General features: G+C 30.0%; 4 protein-coding genes and 1 long non-coding RNA gene across 6 annotated transcripts; 3 read left to right on the top strand and 2 right to left on the bottom strand.

The window, feature by feature from the left end:
- Window positions 1-1,326: 1,326 nt before the first annotated feature.
- Window positions 1,327-5,319, top strand: LOC115712904 (uncharacterized). Its single transcript, XM_030641317.2, has 3 exons — window positions 1,327-2,041; window positions 3,547-3,633; window positions 3,720-5,319. Exons 1-3 carry the CDS (start codon window positions 1,721-1,723, stop codon window positions 4,986-4,988), a joined length of 1,677 nt encoding a protein of 558 aa, XP_030497177.2. The 5' UTR covers window positions 1,327-1,720; the 3' UTR covers window positions 4,989-5,319.
- A 3,042-nt stretch (window positions 5,320-8,361) lies between these two features.
- Window positions 8,362-11,186, top strand: LOC115715186 (uncharacterized). The gene is made up of 8 exons (XM_061114685.1): window positions 8,362-8,596; window positions 8,698-8,910; window positions 9,269-9,460; window positions 9,556-9,758; window positions 9,880-9,958; window positions 10,311-10,446; window positions 10,532-10,618; window positions 10,713-11,186. Exons 1-8 carry the CDS (start codon window positions 8,492-8,494, stop codon window positions 10,787-10,789), a joined length of 1,092 nt encoding a protein of 363 aa, XP_060970668.1. The 5' UTR covers window positions 8,362-8,491; the 3' UTR covers window positions 10,790-11,186.
- A 912-nt stretch (window positions 11,187-12,098) lies between these two features.
- On the bottom strand, window positions 12,099-12,954 carry LOC115713876 (zinc finger A20 and AN1 domain-containing stress-associated protein 1-like). Its single transcript, XM_030642356.2, has one exon. It carries the CDS (start codon window positions 12,805-12,807, stop codon window positions 12,418-12,420), a length of 390 nt encoding a protein of 129 aa, XP_030498216.2. The 5' UTR covers window positions 12,808-12,954; the 3' UTR covers window positions 12,099-12,417.
- Window positions 12,955-14,632: 1,678 nt separating this feature from the next.
- On the bottom strand, window positions 14,633-17,455 carry LOC115715176 (putative F-box protein At3g29830). 2 transcript variants are annotated; one of them, XM_030644007.2, is made up of 5 exons: window positions 17,226-17,455; window positions 16,231-17,124; window positions 15,958-16,122; window positions 15,221-15,268; window positions 14,633-15,132 (listed from the first exon to the last, which is right to left on the bottom strand). In XM_030644007.2, exons 1-5 carry the CDS (start codon window positions 17,256-17,258, stop codon window positions 14,830-14,832), a joined length of 1,443 nt encoding a protein of 480 aa, XP_030499867.2. In that variant the 5' UTR covers window positions 17,259-17,455; the 3' UTR covers window positions 14,633-14,829. The 2 variants fall into 2 exon arrangements, with proteins under 2 accessions (XP_030499867.2, XP_060970669.1); XM_061114686.1 differs by having other exon boundaries at window positions 16,231-17,140; window positions 17,226-17,431.
- Window positions 15,126-17,152, top strand: LOC133037415 (uncharacterized). Its single transcript, XR_009687530.1, has 2 exons — window positions 15,126-15,332; window positions 15,651-17,152. It is a non-coding gene; the product is annotated as an uncharacterized LOC133037415 (long non-coding RNA).
- Window positions 17,456-19,120: the final 1,665 nt, after the last annotated feature.

Here is a 19,120-nt window from a genome sequence, read left to right as displayed (position 1 = left end):
GTAACACTGGTTAAGGCGACTAGTATCCCAGGTCATGTTATCCAAGATGAAAGAGGCTACACGATTTGGAATGGGTTGTGTGGGGTGACGCGACTATGGCATAGGACCCAAAAATCGTGTGTAGGAGAAGTGTTATGTCCGTTGTCAATTTTTGAGATAAGAGCTTTGTAGCAACTATTTTTTCCAACAAATGCTACGACAAACAAAAGAGGGAGTGACCAAGAGAGCAATTTAAAAAAGACATATTTGGGTGATATCTGGCAACAAATTTTTTTGCCACAATGGAGTTTGGATGATTTAAGATACGACAAGCTTGCTTGCCAAGCAAAACTTGGTTAAAGTGAATTAAGGATCGGAATCAAGGACCCCCTTCCCTTTTTGACTTGCAAAGCTTTTGCCAATTTTACCAATGGGTCTTAGCACGATTTTTCTCATGAAACCAAATATTTGCCATGATGGATTACAAAGTATGGCAAGTTGCAACCAAAAAACGAAAACAAGCCATTGTATATGCAGGAATCGTCGAATTTGAGAAAAAAAAAATTCCCACCTTTCAAAAAAATTATTAAATTAAATTTTATAAAATACCATACTTAATTCTCCAACTACTAATATAACACATTGGATATTAGCATTTTTTGAAAAATGGGACAAGGAACATCTCACATGAGTCTATAGTCTATACCATATTCAATTATACCAAATTAGATAAAATTTACAAACCTTGATTTTTTATTGGTTATTACATTTGTACCTTAAGAAATTATATAAATACCTCAATATTAATAATAGAAAAGTAATAATTAAATGGGGAATTACTCTAAATATTGTTCTTCTAACATTTTTTTTTCTTTTAAATTTACGGTTTGAGTTTCTAAAGTGGTTGCAGCGCTAGTTGCAATAGGGATTTTTATACGATTTTTTGTTGCAATTTAGGTTGCAGCGCTAGTTGCAATAGGAGTTTCTACATAGAATTCCGTAAAAATGCAAAAATAACTATTTTAAAGTGTAAAAAAGTAACGCTAATTAAATTCAGTTTTAATATTTTTTGACTTTTTTGTGTTAATTTTAATAATTTTTGAATATTTTCTAATAATATTTTATACATTTTATATTATACTTATAATATTTAAAACACATTTATTTTATATAAAAATAAAAAATATTAATTGTAAATTTAAAACAAATATTTTTATATAAAATAAAAATAATAAAATAAGGGTGTTTGCAACAAAAGTAAAAAAAAGAAAAAACAAAAAACCCTAATTTTCTTTTTTGTATTTTCAATTAAGTTTATTATTCTCTTCTTCTCACTGAAAAACTCTCTATCTCTCTTCTCTCCTCTTTCCCTCATCTCTGTCACTCTCTCTCTCTCTCAATTTTTTTCTCCTTTGTTGTCATTTTCATGTCAAACAAAAATTAAAAGCTGCTACCAAAATTGAGCTTCGATTGATGATGCCATGCTTGTGAATTTCGCCTGTTGCCAAAATGAGTCATAAAAAACCGAGCTTTATGAACATTTTTGGTACTCAGAAAATTCCTCTTTTGAATTATGTAAATTTTCCAATTAATATTCATCGTTCAATGTTTGTACCCATTTTATTTTCATGATTTTTGTTTATTATACCAGTTTTTATTTTGTGGGAATTCTAGGTTTTTGTTAATTAGGAACCCTAGCTTTCCAATTTTCTTTTTTGGGTAAAGATTTTTATATGGAAAAATGGAGCGAGATGCTGTGGTATTCGATATAAGCTCCGATGAGGAAGAATTTACTTTGACAGAGACGAAAGGTGATGACTTTGATTGGTTAGCGGAGTATCTTGAAGCTGGAGATAAGGGATCGGATAATGATTCAGATGATGTTGTTGTGGTTGGTGAGACCAAGCCTAAGTCTAGGTCAAAGTCTTCTAAACCTACGGTTAGAGATGCGGACGAGGATTGTGTAGTTTTGGATGGTGACCCAGATAAGAAGACTCTGGTTGGTAATGATGATGCAGTGAGTGACTCGGACGAGTTGTGCATAGTTGGAGAGAAGGGTCCGGTAAGATTTAATGTTTAACTTAATTTTCAGTAAGAGATTTTTGTTGGGTGTGAACTTATTGAAGTTGTTATTTTGGTCTGAGGATAATTTTGGGATAATTAAGAGTCCAGCATTTGTTTGGGATACTTTGAATTTTGGGATAATCTCATTTACAGTCTAGGTTTCTATATATGCTTGAATTTTGATGAAATATCACTTGGAAAGTTGGATTGTTTCATGGTTAGATAATGTTACTTCTTTTTCAGTAGGAGACTTTTGTTGGGTTTTCTTATTTCTCTTTTATTTTTTGGTTTATTGAAGTTGTTATTTTGGTCTGAGGAAAATTTTGGGATAACTAGGTCCTGCATTTGTTTGAGATACTTTGAATGATAATTGAATTATTCTACTATGGCCCAGCCATGGAGTCATTTACATACTAGGGTTTTATATGAGATGCTTGAATTTAGATGAATTGTCATTTGTAAAGTTAGATTGTGTCATGGTAAGACTCTGTAAACTTAATTTTGAGTAAGAGATTTTTGTTGGGTGTGAACTTATTCAAGTTGTTATTTTGGTCCGAGGATAATTTTGGGATAGTTAAGACCTGAATTTGTTTGAATGAAAATTGAATAATTCTACTATGGGCAATGTCCAAGCCATGGATTAATTTACAGACTAGGTTTTAGACGAGATGCTTGAATTTGGATGAATTGTCATTTGAAAAGTTAGATGGTCTCATGGTAAGATTCTGTTAACTTAATATTCAGTAAGAGATTTTTGTTGGGTTGGATGTTCTCTCTCTCTCTCTCTCTCTCTCTCTCTCTCTCTCTCTCTTTTGGTTTATTGAAGTTGTGATTTTGGTATAGAGGAAAATTTTGGGATAAAATAACCAGGACCTGCATTTGTTTGGGATAGTATGAATGAAATTGAGTTATTAGCTATGGATTCATTTACAGTGTCGGGTTGTTATATTATGACATGCTTGAATTTGGATGAATTGTCAGTTGAGAAGGTAGATTATCAATGGTATAGAATAGAAAGATAACTGTTTTACGGTTTCGTCTAACCTCATGACAGATGTTGCAGGTTTTGAATTTTGTGTTTAGTTAGTGGGTAAAGATCTGGTCTCTGGCCAGTGATCACAGCTACATGGTGTGAAAAATCTCAGTTTTGTCATGATCTGTTCCGGGGTTGGTTGGATAGTGAACTCAAACTAATGTTAAGAATTTGAAATGTAAAACATGTTATGGGTGGCAGTTAAGTTATAACCTGAATTGGGGTGTGTATCTGAAGTTTTTTCATCAAAAACCTTAGAAAATGTATCTACTTTTTCCATTTTATTTCTCATGAAACAGGTTACCTGGTTATATGTGTTGTTCTTAATGTTGTACTTTGAAGTATGTTGCTGAGTTTAGAAGATAGTTAAATTTTCTGTTCTTTGAGGAATTAGGCTTTGTTGAATTGGTTTTACCATATCGTAAATTTTAAAGGGTAGCTTCGTAACTTTAATGGTATTTTGTATGCAGGTTGCTTGCCGAGACTTTCCACATTCTCGACATGTTTGTATTAGCTTTCCTTTTAATACCACCCCACATGAGAAACACTGCAGTCTGGTAAGATAACATCGACAATGTTATAGTCGGAACTGTTGTATAGTTATCTTTCGACTGCTTTTAATTTCGTCCTTTAATATATGCAGTGCCATTGTTATGTCTGTGACTTACCTGCACCCTGTGTGCATTGGGCAACTAGCACTACAAGTATTGGCCATTGTCATGCCACCGACAAAGAGGATTTATGGAAAATTCAGAGGAAAAACTTTAAATCGGGGAAAATATCTTCATTACCACCCTCGAAAATTTCCGCTAGTCCATTATCGGTGTGTGTGCCTAAACATAACCATGTTTCACCACCCATTATTCAATTGTCACCTTGCTCGAGACCAAATGATTTTGTCTCCAGGCCTTCTACCGTCCAAGGTTGCTCCTCAACTAATTTTGCTCTCCCTACTATTATAAGCCGTGGTAGGAGCCAACAATCAGGAATGCTTTCGTCCAAAAACAGATTTCAACCGTACATGGTACCAGGAGGACCACGCATGGTACGAGGTGGACCGATGCTTGGTGCTAGTCATACAATCCGAAAGGGCCCTTTGAGCTCTACTCATGCTATGTTTAAAAGACAAGGAAATGTTGGGGTCACTTTCCCTAGGAATCAAACTTTGTATCCTTCATCAAACACCAGGAGTCGAACTAGTGGTGCCACTCAATATCCTAGGATCCACACTCCAGCACCAGCATTGGCAAACTTGGCGGACTTGAGCACGATCATGTTAAATGAGATTAACTCCCTCTCGCGTCAAAACTCCTATGATCCGAACTTTGTTTGTGCAGCATTAAATACTCCAACTTCTGAGCCCCAAACTTATAATCAACAACATATTCCTCCATCGAATATCGATAGTCAGAATATGTTTCATCAACACTCGAATCAATTTCAGAATAACGACCAAACTATCCTTAACCCGCGTGGAGATGAAACTCAAAAATTCGTTCTTGATGAGGACATTGAATTCATAGGTGCGAAAGATGTTAGTTCTGTAGATTGTAGTTTGCCAAAATGGTTGAATGATACCAACCAAAGCAACCAACAGCCTCCAGTGGAAAATACTCAACATCCGAATGCAGCAGACTCCTTTTTCGCCCCATCTGTTAAGGACTCTAATTCTCAGTTTAGTATTAGAAACACTGATCTTAGGTTTGATGACTGGATTTTTGAAGACCGAAATGGTCCTGTGGTTGCAGATGGTTCTATGGCACCTTCATTAGATGTCATCTCTCCCGAGCCTGCTCCAATTGATCCAGGTATGCTTTTCTTTGATTTTGAACCGCATGGAACGGTCTTGCCCACACATAATCAGCCCGACCGGACTGACCCTTTTACTCTCTGGAGTTTGGATGCTTCTTGAACAGATAAAAATGGAGTTTTTCTTCCATTATTATGGTCATTGTAAATAAAAATTGATGCTTTTTGTTAACTTTTGTGATAGGCAAAAAATAAGCTTCCCCATTGAAAGCTGGAGGAGAGCTTAGTGTTGTCTTGTCAGTATATAGGATTATCTTATATTATATATATTATATATATAGAGAGAGAGTAGATAGTACTGCTTATTGTCAAAAGTGGGATTATTTTTAAGGATTAGAGGGTGGTTAATTTTAACTCCTTGATCCTTTTCATCTTATTAAATCCCACATTCTGAGATTATTATTATTATTATTAGCAAATCTTGCTTAGTTTTATCTCAAAGGTTCTTAGTTGTTGATTGTTTTTTTTTATATGATTTCTCTTAAATTTTCATTTCCACCTTTTTCCTCATGATGCCAAATATCATTGAGATCCTATTGATTTAAATTAGGAAAAATAATATTTAGGGTGTGTTTGGAAGTAACTCTGTAATTACTAAGTAGGGTAATTGCTAGGGTGGTAATTACACAGTTTAGTAATTACTCTATATTTTAAAATGCAAGGTCTGTTTGGATATGAGGTGGTAATTATATATGAATTTTTCCTAATATCTTGTTTGGCAAAATAGTTAGTAATTACATGGAAAAATAATATTTTTTAGTAGCTAATGTTTAATATGGAAAGTTTTTAGTAATTATACGGTGTAATTACATTCAATTCTCATGGGGGGCCATGAGAGTTGGAGAGTGTAATTAGAACCCCTCAATCTCAATTACTTCCAATTACACAGTTATAGTGTAATTACATGATCAGACAAACATACCAAATTGTATAATTACCTTCAATTACACACAAATCCAATTACATCGTGCCTTTTCAAACGCACCCTTAGTCTTTCTTAATTATATATATTTTGAGATTGTTATACATACTTTGTAATTAAGTTGGTGATAATTTTTTCTATATTTAATGAATAACATAACACCTCTACGAAAAATGGGAAAGATCACATATAACTAAAGCAATAGTTGTAACCGAAAAAAAAGGAAGAATATATATTGTTTTCTTGATATTTTCATGGATCACAATTTAAGGTTTCTTAAATACCAATTTATTGAGAATCTCTTATATCATAATTGGTTGCTCTTTATCAAAATTGGGCAACACTAATGAACCTAATTTCAGGCTGCGATAGTAGTACTAGGATATGTGATTTTTTTAGAAGTTCTCGTGTTACATACTAAAACATTTTTATGAAAGAAAAAGAAAGTATATCATTCAAGAAAATATATGTGTCACTCTACTAATTCAACTCGCAAAAATGTGCATTCTTCCTTGGGATTACACTTCTACTATGACACAACCTTTCTCCATGTGCCAAACTACGACTCATGTCCCTCCTGTCACGATCAACAGTACCATGATCGACTACAATTTTAAGGGTCGGGTCTCACCTACAAGACTTGATGCACCTATTATTAAGTCTATATCTTGTATTTTCTTCATTAGTGGGCTATTTTACACATAAAAACCCTAATCAGGTTCGAATTTGTTCGATTCATAATGCATGACAGCCTATAAAAAGAGTCTTACCATAATGTAAAGGGTTCTGAGACTCAAAATTTAAATAGGATAGTTTTGAGAGAAAAGTTGTAAAAACTCCATTATTACAATGTTTAATATTATTGACTCGTGTACTAAGACTCATTATCACTCAAACCACGTTAACTATTGTTTGTTTATTTTCTTATAATTCTTCCTTTAGCTTTAATCGTTCATTGTTTTGATTAAGTTTCTAAAAATCTCAGAAGAATTATAAGTTAAAATTAAAAAATCAATAACTATGTAAAAAAAATTATCATATATATATATGCAACTTTTTCGTTATTTGATAATTTAATTTAATTTGTTTTTGTAGTTAATTAATTCTTAAAATAAAAATATTTAAAGTTTATTATAATATCAATACCGATGGAGCCACATATCAATATTTTCAACTCCTCCAAACATTTTGTCTCTTTGGTTTTCTTATTGTTTTTATTTACTATATGGTCATGTTCGTATTAAATATTGAACTAATAACAACAAATATTAATAAAAAGTAAAGAAAATTAATTGTTAAATAATAAAAAAATAATCTAAAAGTATTTTGCATAAACCCTTTATCAAATATTTAATAATTCAAGAATGAAAAATAGAATATATTAATAAATATACATATTGTATAAAATAATATATAATTAATTATAAATGTAATTAGAGTTATATGTTAATTTTAATAAGTAAATTTTATAATTATTTATTGGTACATTTTTTTATAACAATATTTATTGGTACAATTAAGGGTGAAAATATCTATATATGCTGTTAAAAAATTATGGTAATTAATTAACATAATTGCATGTAAATATAAGCATATCACATATATAGATGATCATTATAAGTTTTTAAAAATTCCAATCTATAGTATAACAAATATTATATTCTTTTACTTAAAAGGGATAAAAATTATTAATTTAAATAGGAATAATGATAATAAATAAAGAATTAAGAAAATGATAATAAAAAATGTAAATCTAGTTTAATTTAATTATACTTTTTAAAAAATGTATATAATTTATTTTAAATTTAAACTTATATCATATTTAAATTTATTAAATTCAATCATATTTTCTTATAAATTTAAATTTAAATTACTAACGAAAAAATAATATTTTTTTTTAAAGATATAAGATATCTTAAATAATTATAATATACACAACCACTTTTAATTTAATAATTACAGTACAAAATTATAAAATAAGTTTTATTTAAAGTAGACCTAAATATTTTTTGTGATAATTAAACCCCCACATAGCAAAACTATTTAATTTTCACTGTGCACAACTATGGAAGAAACATTATATTAAAAAATTCTCCTAAATACCAAAAACATGGCTATCATAGAATTTTTCAATATTATTGGGATAATTACATAAGGCACTATTTTTGTAAAAAAATTACATTTTTATATTTAAATAATTTTTTTTTAATATATTTTTACAATTTTTCATAAAAACAACATGAAAATAACAAAAAAATTATAAAAAACTAACATGAAAATATCAAAACAATAATAAAAAATAACATACAGATAACAAAAAATCAACAACAAATTAATAAGAGTACAACATAAAAATATCGTATTCTATGTAAATAAAATTAAAAATCGTAAAAATATTTTAAAGTTCGTGAAACTATTTTTTTGTAATTATTTATATTGTTTTTGGGTATTTGTGAAATAATTCCTTTATTATTTATTTATTTATTTAACAAAAAAAAAAAAAAAAAGAATAACTATTTTTGGGATTTTACTAAAATGAATTAATTAATTAAGTAGGTATTAAAAAAGTGTTATGGTTAGAGAGTGATATTGGAGTTAGAGAAGAGTGAATCTACTCCTCCATTGTTGCTTCTCCAAAAATCATCCTCAACTTCTGAAATTATCTTTATTGTATTGTGCCCAGAATGGCTCTATGGATGGAACCTGGTTCAGAACCCCTTACTGAAACCGAAAAAGCTGACCTTGATGCCATAGCCGCACTTAAGGAATCATCTGCCATTGAGCTAAAGGTACTGTCTTTTTCTTGTTTTCTCTCTTTTTGGAACTGAATTAGATATGGGTTTTATTCTGGGTATTGAAAAGTTGAAAAATTCTTGATTGGGATTCACAGGAAAAGGGTAATGAGTTTGTGAAAATGGGGAAAAAACATTATTCAGAGGCTGTTGATTGTTACACTAGAGCTATTAATCAGAAAGCTTTAGGTGATTCTGAGACCTCTATTATCCTTTCCAATAGAGCACATGTCAATATTTTGCTTGGTAATTACAGACGTGCTATTACTGATGCTGAGGATGCAATTAAGCTCTCTCCTACTAATGTCAAGGTACCCTTTTGTGTTCTTGCTTTGCTCTGTATTTGATATATAATTATTTGCACTTTTAGATATCTAAATAGTTTTAATGTTAATTTTTGTATATGACAGTGTAGTTTAAAACTCTTTTATGTGAAATAACTGTTTGAAACTTTATGTATTGAAAATTACTCGGAATCTCTCAAAATTTTTGCTGATTGTCTTAAATAACTACAATATAAATCATCATAAATTCAAATTATAACTATTCGAATATCAAAAACATGAAGGGGTGTATGATGCACTTATTTGTGAGGTGCACTGTAGAAACATTCTATAATTTTTTTAATAATTAACATGTTTGAAGAAATTTCAATAACTGTTGAACTAGGCATTGTATCGAGCTGCGAAAGCGTCTTTGTCATTGAACTTGTTATCTGAGGCCAAATCCCATTGTGAGAATGGACTTAAACATGACCCGGATAACCAAGAACTGAAGAAACTTTTGAGGCAGATTAATTCTCTGAAGTTTGAACAAGAACAACGCCAGGCTCAAGTTTCCAAAGCTGTTGGAGAAGCTAAGGTCTCCTTCATTATTTTCATTTGTTTAGCAATGTCTGATATGGGATTTCATTTAATTGTTACCACTCATGTATTAGTCTTTGCTCAATCATGTAGGACCTTCTTTCAGCTATTGAATCTAGAGGTTATAAGATTGGGAAACCAATGTTCAGAGACCTTATTGGACTAAGAAAGCCATTAATGGATAAGAATAAGATGGTTCATTGGCCTGTTCTTCTTCTTTATGCCGAGGTTATGTCAAGTGATTTTATTGAGGATTTCTGTGAGACAGACATGTTTACAGTTCATCTCGACATGATATCCTTTTAATTTAGAGAGCTTTAAGGGACTAATTCATGGTTGTTATGAATTCTGTTGATTAATGCTAATGTATTGCTTCATTATGTTTAACTTTATTTGGAGTCCTTAGCTTTCAAACATGTTTTCAGAAAGTGCTCCACCTTTGCCATGGGATACAGAGAACAATTACACTCGCGAAGCTATCGAATTATACTATGAGGTAAGATATTGTCTCTTCTTTTTTCATTTTGGTTGAGTGTTATGGTTTTTGAAAACATTCTGACATTCTTTAGAAGTGATCTTCACCATGAACAAAAATTTCATGGCCTTTAGGCTCTTATTGGACTCTTTTCCTATCTTGTTATTGTTGCCTAAATCATAAGTACATGGTTGTTATCTTACATGAGGATTTGAAGTGCCTAGGCAATAGACACTAAAGTTTTCAAGTGTTAAGTTTCTGGAATTCATATAGGAAATCATCTCAATCCTTTGGCTTCGACTCGATATCCTTGTAATGTAAGTTTGCATCCTTTTTATGCCTCATTTCAAACTCTTCTACCTTGCTTTAACAGGCTGCTTCAGGAGTTTGCCTACCAAAGAAAAAAATTCTTCAGTATCTCCTTGAGGGTACTCCAGCTTCTAATGTGGAAGACATCGGTGATGATGACAAGGACGCTGCTGAGGATGCAAATCTCGGTATCTCTGCAGGTAGACAGTATTTCATTCCCTTTCTTTATTTGCAACATTTCTCTCTAGTGTCCCATCTAATCTTAGAAAGTTATATTTCGATTAGGCTCCTCAAAATGGATCAAAGTAAATGAAAGAAGAACACTTCACAATGTACTGAAAGAGCCTAACTTCATCATTCAAGGAATCCCAGGTGTGTTTAACATGTTCTCATTTTACATCAAAGCTTTTAAGGGAATTGATGTTATCGATTTTTCTGATGAATTCCTTGGTTGCTGATGCTGCAGTCTTCTATGTCGTCTCTAAAAAATCAACCGATTTCTATAGAAAGTTCAAAGCCGGTTTATGGACTCTTCCATCATGAGTAGGATCGACTAGGCTTGGTGAGCTTACACTATTTTAGTAGGCTCGAGAAGGATAGGCTCGTTCGCTGCCTGCTTTTTTGTGACGGGAAACCCTTCTAGCACGGATTTTCGTTAACTACATACATAGTTTGCTTTGGTTTAGTGTCAAAGATTAGGAAATTATTGAATTTTGCTTTTATGTTGTCTTGTGTCAAAATCTTCAAGACCCTATACTATTATTTAAACTCTAGTATTTACATGGTAAAAAGTTTAGGTTTTTGTTGATTTGATTATTACTTTCTATATGTGTAGTTGGTTTGTATGAGCAGTTCAAGTAAGTTTGAGAATATAGGAAAAGTATTATTGTATACAAGTTTGTTATAAAGTATTACATCATATTTAATGAAGTGCTAAAAATGTATGGCACGTTTACTATACAGTATTCAGAATCGGAATAAATTAAAGAAGAAATGTAACGGAATAAATAAAAATAATCGGAATCAATATTTGTAATATGTTGTTTACTAAATTTTTTTAGAAATGGAATGGTAGTGATTTATCTTGTTTACTTTATTAGGAAACGTAATCGGAATGCTTAAATTGACTAAATTGCCCTTTTGAGTTAAACTATATTATATGGTAGTTATTTTGTAAGACATATTTTAAAGGACAAAATTGTCATTATATATTTAATATTAAAAAATAAAATAAAAATAATTAGAATCCATTACCCTTAATGACATTCCTTATAAAATTGGTGGGGGAAGTTCTCCCTTTCTTTTCTCCTTTATTTAATCAAGTTCTCCCTTTCCTAATTTTAATAATGTAAGTAAACAAATGTAAGGGAATGATTACCTTACTATTCATTCCCATTACTTATTAGTAAACATGCCAGTAGTGTATTGATATATTTTGAGCCTACTTACAAACAAAATTAAGAATGGTGGTTCTGAAAAGTGTGTCAAATTTCTTTACAAGAAAAAGTGTGTCAAATTTAATACATATTAAAAGTTATGATTAATTTGGTCTAAGATATAGTGATCAAATTTATTTTTGTATTTAAAAAATTTATTAGATTAATTTTTGAATTTTTATATAATGGTTGATAATAATGATAGTGTAAACCGCTCAAATTGCAGTACACTACACTGCATTTTTGTAGTTTTAAGATCTCGCTGTGCGGTTTAAGAAATTACAAAAGCCACATATACGATTTAATTTGAAAAAAACGTTACAATCCGCACTACTCGCTCCGCCAACACCCCAATTCTAACCATAGATTTTAAGAGGAAGAACAGAGCATTTTGTATAACAAATTTCAACTAGTTGGAGTAAAAAATTTGCTCCAACCATATCATACTATTCTTAACTTTTCATTTTAAAGCTATAAAACCAAGGCTCATTAATCATTTAAAGATTTTTGTGAAGAAAAAAATAATAATTTTGCCATATTAATCAACAAAGTAACTTAACACCCACCAAGACAAAACCGGCTGTGAAAATCACAGCCTATTAATTTTGCCATATGTTTTTAGAAAATTCTATAAAATAGATATCACTTTTTGCTCTTTATTTGATAAAATCTAGATAAAATTTTCATTAAAATACTAATAATATAGTTGGGTACAAAAAAAATTAATGCTTAAAATTAAAGTATCTTCTCCAATTTTTCACCACAAATAAGAGGCAATTTGAGGTTTTTCCGAGCAGCGCCCTTAAAATCATAAGTACAAGCATGTTGTTCGGGCAAACGATGACGACTACAATAAACATTGCCACAACGACATGAAAATCCCGTTAATCCAACTTTCTTATTGCAATCCTTGCATCGATTTGTCGTAATTTTCAAATCCTTTAATTGATCACAAAGAGACTCACTAATCGCATCATCATTCTCGTCACTGTGAATTTCAGATATAGATTTAGAAATTATTTCATTCTTAAGAAACTCATTGTAGCACTTAGAACACATGTTTCGATTCTCCGCTCTTCCATAAAATCCACACCCTTTAACACAAAGATTGGGTTCATCAGCCATGGTTGCTTAAAATATCACCAATTGATGATTTAATCTCTTCACTATGTGTTCTTGGATGTTTATTTTTATTTTATAGGTTTGCTAATCTAAGTAATTTGATTAGTATTATATAAAAGACGTGTAGGCATAAATTAAATTTAAATTGGTATAAATAATTTCTGTTTGGTTTCCCTTATTTATTTGTAGATATTTTATATATTTGTAATTAATATTGACTAATTTTGCGGGGGGAAAATCATTAGTTTCCCTTTTCATTTTTTTTTTCTAGTATAATAAGAATTTGATTCTATTTAATAAATTACTTAAATTGAACTTTGAAAAGAAAAAGAAATATTATGAATTGAAATATTTGGATAATGACCAAACTATGAATTTTTAATATATAAAAGATAATAATTGCAAAAGAAAAAAAAAATAATTACATGATTTTTGAATTATAAAAAATATTTTTGCTAGAGATATTGTGATTTTATACGTGAAATATAATCTTTATACAGTTAGAGATATTTTATTTTTATTTATTTATTTATTCAAATTTTTTTGAGAAAAAATTATAAATTAATATAGATTAAGCAAATTGAGAAAAAAAATACACGTGATTATGATAAAAAAATAAATTAGTTAAAAAATGATTAAAATTAGTTAGGAATATTTTAATGACCAAATTATGAATTTTTAATATATAAAAGATAATCATTGCAAGAAAAAAAATATATATAAAAGATAATTACATGATTTTTGAATTATAAAAAATATTTTTGCTAGAGATATTGTTATTTATAAGTGAAATATAATCTTTATACAGTTAGGGATATTTTAATTTGTTTATTAATTAAATTTTATATAGCACATTTATTTATAGTGAGCATTATCTAATTCAATCTAATTATACCAAATCAATTTAATTAAAAAAAATAAATATCCAATTATAATTGGATTATAAATATCCAATTAATTAAAAAAAACAAATATCCAATCAATTTAAACTCAAATTCTATGCTATATTGATTCTTCACATTACAATTGGAATTTATCCAATGATCATTATCGAAGAACACATGATAACAAAAACACATATTATACTAATTTATCTGAGGTAGATTTCATTTTACTACCTTATCATTGTTAAAACCTATGTGAAAACAAAAATTGATGTTACAATAGTGAACACTAAAGATCTCATATTCCTATTGCCACCAAAAAGCAATGAAAGGTCAAAACTACTACTAACCCCCTAAAAGAAGAGCTCTTGCTTGATGGAACATGCACATTTTTTTTTTTTGTATGATCGAGTATTTTGCGATCAAATCCCTTCATGTTTCAAATTTTATACACTTAACCCCTGTTCTTTTTTTTTAGTGACAATACTTTAACTTTATATTTCTATTTACAAATTTGAGCGTAAGTTAAATTTTACCTTAAATGTCAACTAGGGCTACCAAATTTACTATGGCAATACTCCCGTAACAACAGAAGTAAAATTAAGAGAGTCCTACTGCCACCCAAATTAGGCGTCATGTACACAATAGCGATCTCATTTGACATATAACAGTTGAACAAATACCTCAAATTTGAACACAGAAGTGAAATTAATGGAGTACTATTGCCACAAAAAAAAAAAAAAACATTAGAGGATTAAGTATATAAAAATAGTAAATAGCGACATAAGTACCTAAAGTAAGTGACATAAACTCAATGTCTATTTTTAACGACACAAGTACTCAATGTTTGTAAAAATGTAATTTTTCTCTAATTTTATCAGTACAGACTTTGTAATTGTCTTAAACATGACCCATATAAAGGCTAAATTCTAGATCATTGAGTCTAAGCAGAAATATGAAGTATCAATTACTTCTAAATATTTTTTAATAAATTCAAAACGGAGTCTGTACTGACGAAAATAAAAGAAAATTATAGTTTTACAACTATTGGATACTTATGCCGCTAAAAATAAACATTGGGTTTATACCGCTTACAAATTACTCTTTAAGATTACATACAAAAGAAACCAGATTTCTAAATCTACAGTACAAGGATATCAATGGGTTTGGAATGTTTTTGAACAAATAACCTAACTCTCTCTCTGGCTTTGTCTAACTCCTGTGTTTTGACATTTAGCCATGGACTTTCCTTCAAACATGGATGTCTAACATCAATAGTAACCTTTTCAAGTGACACTGCAATATCAACCAACCTTAGCCAAAGCTCAGCCATATGTATATTTCTATGGTCAGAAAAACCATACAACTCCACCTCCTTAACACTTTGATGAGTAAACAACACTGCTTCTCTTAATTTTCTTATCTGATCTTCATTTAACAACAACTATCACATGTATAACAAATTAAATTAACATCATAATTGTTAAGCTCAGACAGTAGAAGCATATACTTAAAAATGTTTTCTTTATTACCTGATCATCTCTATCATATAAGTCTTGATCTGTACACTTGAACATCATCTGTCACAAGATTACGATCAGTCATGGAAAACAGAATCCCGTTTAGGTAAGCTTCTACTTTTAGGTGGCGTTTGGTTGGAGGTAATAAAATAGAATGGAATGGAAAGGAAATAATTTTCATTCCATTCCTTTGTTTGGTTGCATTTTAAAGTATTGGAATGGCATTCCAATGGAATGCTCTTTCCACCATTTTAGTGGAATGGCTATTCCATTTTAAAATGGAAGGAATGACCATTCCAATGTAACAAGAAAAAAAATTTAATTATTTTTTTATCAATTTTTTTTATCCATTTTAAATTTTATTCCATTCCATTCCTATTCTCATTCCCATTCCCATTCCTATTCCTATATTTTCATTCCTCCCAACCAAACGCCTCCTTAGTTTTGGCTTATTTCTTCTGTTTGGATAACTAAAGAAAAGTTCTTTTGAAGTTATTTCGGGTGAAGCTAGATCCAAACACGACTTTAGTAATCCTAAAAGCTAAAAAAGAACTTATAGAACAAAGCCAAACGGGGTCGAACTTATGGACTATTATAAGACAGAACAAATATAATATGTTATGATGTTAAGAACCATTGTCAAACCTTAAAATGATTGAAATGTCTACATTTTTTTAAGAGAAAAGCATAAGCTTTTAGTTGTTCATGAGTTTGCTTAAGCAACAAGGAAGGACATGGTAGTAACTAACCTTCATTGAAAACCTATGCAAGAGAGGAGCAGCCTTTATCATCAAACAAGGCCAAATGATACATTGATCACAGTAAGCCATTATAGACAGTTCCAATTGCTCAAGATTACTTAATTCAGGAACTTGAGTATCAAAAGCTCTGGCCACATGATTGAAGTTATAGACCTAATTAACATTAAAGAAGAACACAACAACATATGAGAAATAAGTGAAAGTACAAAAGTAGTTGTTTTTAAGGTAAAGGAGTTTCTTTCATTTCTTTCAAATACTAACCGAACTAGACATGTCCAACTTGAGTATCTTCAACATAGAAAAATACCCGAAAAGCTCTTTAGATCGATTAGCCAAGGAAATAGTATTATTTCCTCCAAAATACACCTCAGATAGATTTGGAACTTTATTGAATGGCATATCAATCAATGGTCCATCATACCCAAATGAAACAAGATTTGGTGTTGAGATCTTAACAACTTTTATGAGTGGACACTCTAAAATCTTTAAGCTCTTCAAATTGAAACCTTCACATTCAGAAACTTCAACTTTGATCAAAGAATTAGAACCCTTGATACATAAATTCACAAGATTGTGACATTTATCCAAGAAATACTCAACAACATCATCATTGACATCAACAAAACTCAGATTCAGATCAGTCAATGAACAAAAAGCATCACTTCTAAGTTTTCCCCAAATTTTATTGCACAAAACTGAAATATGCAAACAATAAGGGTTTCTCAACATTCCTCCCCATCGACCTGGAAACCCTAAATCAAGCTTCTTTACCTCTTTTACAGCAGCAAATTCGACCCATTTGTTAATATCCAAACAGTAACTATTATCAAGATCGAAACAAATTTTCAATTCCTCGAGCTTCAAAGACCTATGCTTTCCCATAACTCGATTGACCCAATTCGCATACCTTGGTCTCTCGAAGCTTCGCTCTTTCCTTAACCATCTCATATCCTCCATTGTCTTGCTCGCATCGAATTCCAATGTTCCTGAAATTAGGGTCCAGAGATTCTTCCATCGCCGAGAAAGTAAGCTTGTTCTTGTTGAGTCTCTTAAAGATAAGAAATTGAGTACCAAAACCAGAATATCATCAGGTAATTTACTGATTAGATCTTCGTGATGATGATGATGATGATGATCCATTGTTGATATTTTGCCCTAATTGAACCATTTCCTTTTAGAATTTTCTTACTTAGTTTTCTTGGGAAACAAACAATCAAATTCAAAGTAAAAAAAAAAATTATAATAAAAAGATTTACCTTTATTTGCATACGCTTCTTGTGAGGAAGCATATTAGTTTTTTTTTTTTTTTTTTTTTTTTTTTAATTATTAAGAAAATCAAAATCAAAATTGTTTCTTGAAATTGATAAACATATGAGTGAGATTGAATCAGATGTAGAACAAGAGAGTGTAATGTATTACAAAGTATTAAGATTTTTTGTTGTCTCTTTTTTTTTAAGAAAGAAAATTAATTTGATTGTCTTACTCGTATTTAGGATTAATATGTTTTCTTTTTTTTTTTATTATTTATTTTAAAATATAATAATTTGACAAATTTGTGATTACAAGCAACACTACTATTTTGACTATTATAGTAGAATTTTTTTTCTTTCTAAATTTTAATATGTAGTAAATTAACTTTTTAGTGTTCTTTTTGTGGTACTTAATTAAATTTGGGATAAAAATATATTTATGATTATCATTGTATTTCAACATCTATATAAGAAAACGAAAAATAACAAATACTCAAGTTTAATTTTTAGCGGTAATAATACCTAAGTTATATTTCTAGAACTTTATAGGTACCTGAACATTAAATGTCAAATCATTATCTACGTGTAATTTTCTTATTGATACATATAAATTATTTTTTTAAAAAAAATTTAAAACTCATGACTTGGACCAATTAGGGATTGACACGTGGTAATTTACTTAATATTTATCAATTAGGTACCTGCAGAGTTCCAGAAATATAACTTAAGTATTATTGTTGCCAAAAATTAAACTTAAGTATTTATTTGTAACTGGGAGTTAAACTTAGATATTTATGCCGCAAATTACTCTTTATTAAATTTTATAAAACAAATAATCTTATTTATTAATTTCATTATTACTCCACTATAAATATAGAATTGAACTCTTAATAATTATAGAATTATATTTATTAATTTTTACTGCAGTTAGCCCTCTTAGTATTGGTTCCTAATTAGTTTTGGTCAAAATTACTATTTTACCCTTCTAATTACATTTTTTAATCAATATTATTAATTCACTAGTGAAAGTATAATTTAGATCTAATCTAAATTTATGTGCAATTTTTCAGTTCCAGAATTAACATATAAAGGGAATTGACATTCGATCTTTTAATAAAGTCAAAATTCTATAATTGTAGATCATGTTTCCACTCATCTTCATTGAAGGATGCATGCCGCGGCCCATGTACAAAATCCACACACCAACCTTTTAAATCTTCAGCATAGTGGGTCGTGACGTTGGCCCTCCATGGCACGACTTCTGAAGAAGAATTTTTGGCAGAATGACACGATCGCTCCAATGCCTTAACATGAGATTCCAGTGTTGAGGCTCGCCTTGATACCTTTGAAACATGACCTCGCTGTCCATTTTTGGTATTTTAGCGCCCTGACATTGGATTTTTTTGCCATGACAGTACTCATTTTTTTCTATTTCTTCAACTTCAAGGGTTCCGATCGCACCGAATCCTTTAAATTATTCCATGGATTGTTGCTAGCGACAAAACTTTAATTGATTCATCATTTTTCTTTCAACTTGTTCACTTCCTCTTTTTTATTAAACTTGAAAACATTAATAAATTAAAGCATAAAATTGCACAAAATAAAATTAAAACTAATTAAAAATACTTTGAAAACACACTTATAATATCACAAATTAAAACCTAACATGTTTCTTAAAGATAAGAACTTGAGTACCAAAACTAGAATATCATCTAATAATTTACTAATTAGATTATCATAGTGTGATAATTTACTGATTAAATTATCATAGTGATGGTGGTGGTAGTAATCCATTATTAGATCTTTTGCCCTAATTGAACCATTTCCTTTTAGAATTTTCTTACTTAGTTTCTTGGGAAACAAACAATCAAAATCACAGTAAAAGAATTAAAATAAGAAGG

Source organism: Cannabis sativa, chromosome 4 (genome assembly GCF_029168945.1).
Source record: "Cannabis sativa cultivar Pink pepper isolate KNU-18-1 chromosome 4, ASM2916894v1, whole genome shotgun sequence".
In the NCBI taxonomy this organism is placed as follows: domain Eukaryota; kingdom Viridiplantae; phylum Streptophyta; class Magnoliopsida; order Rosales; family Cannabaceae; genus Cannabis; species Cannabis sativa.
Note: the sequence above shows the minus strand (reverse complement) of the source record. Positions and strands in the feature narration are given on the sequence as shown.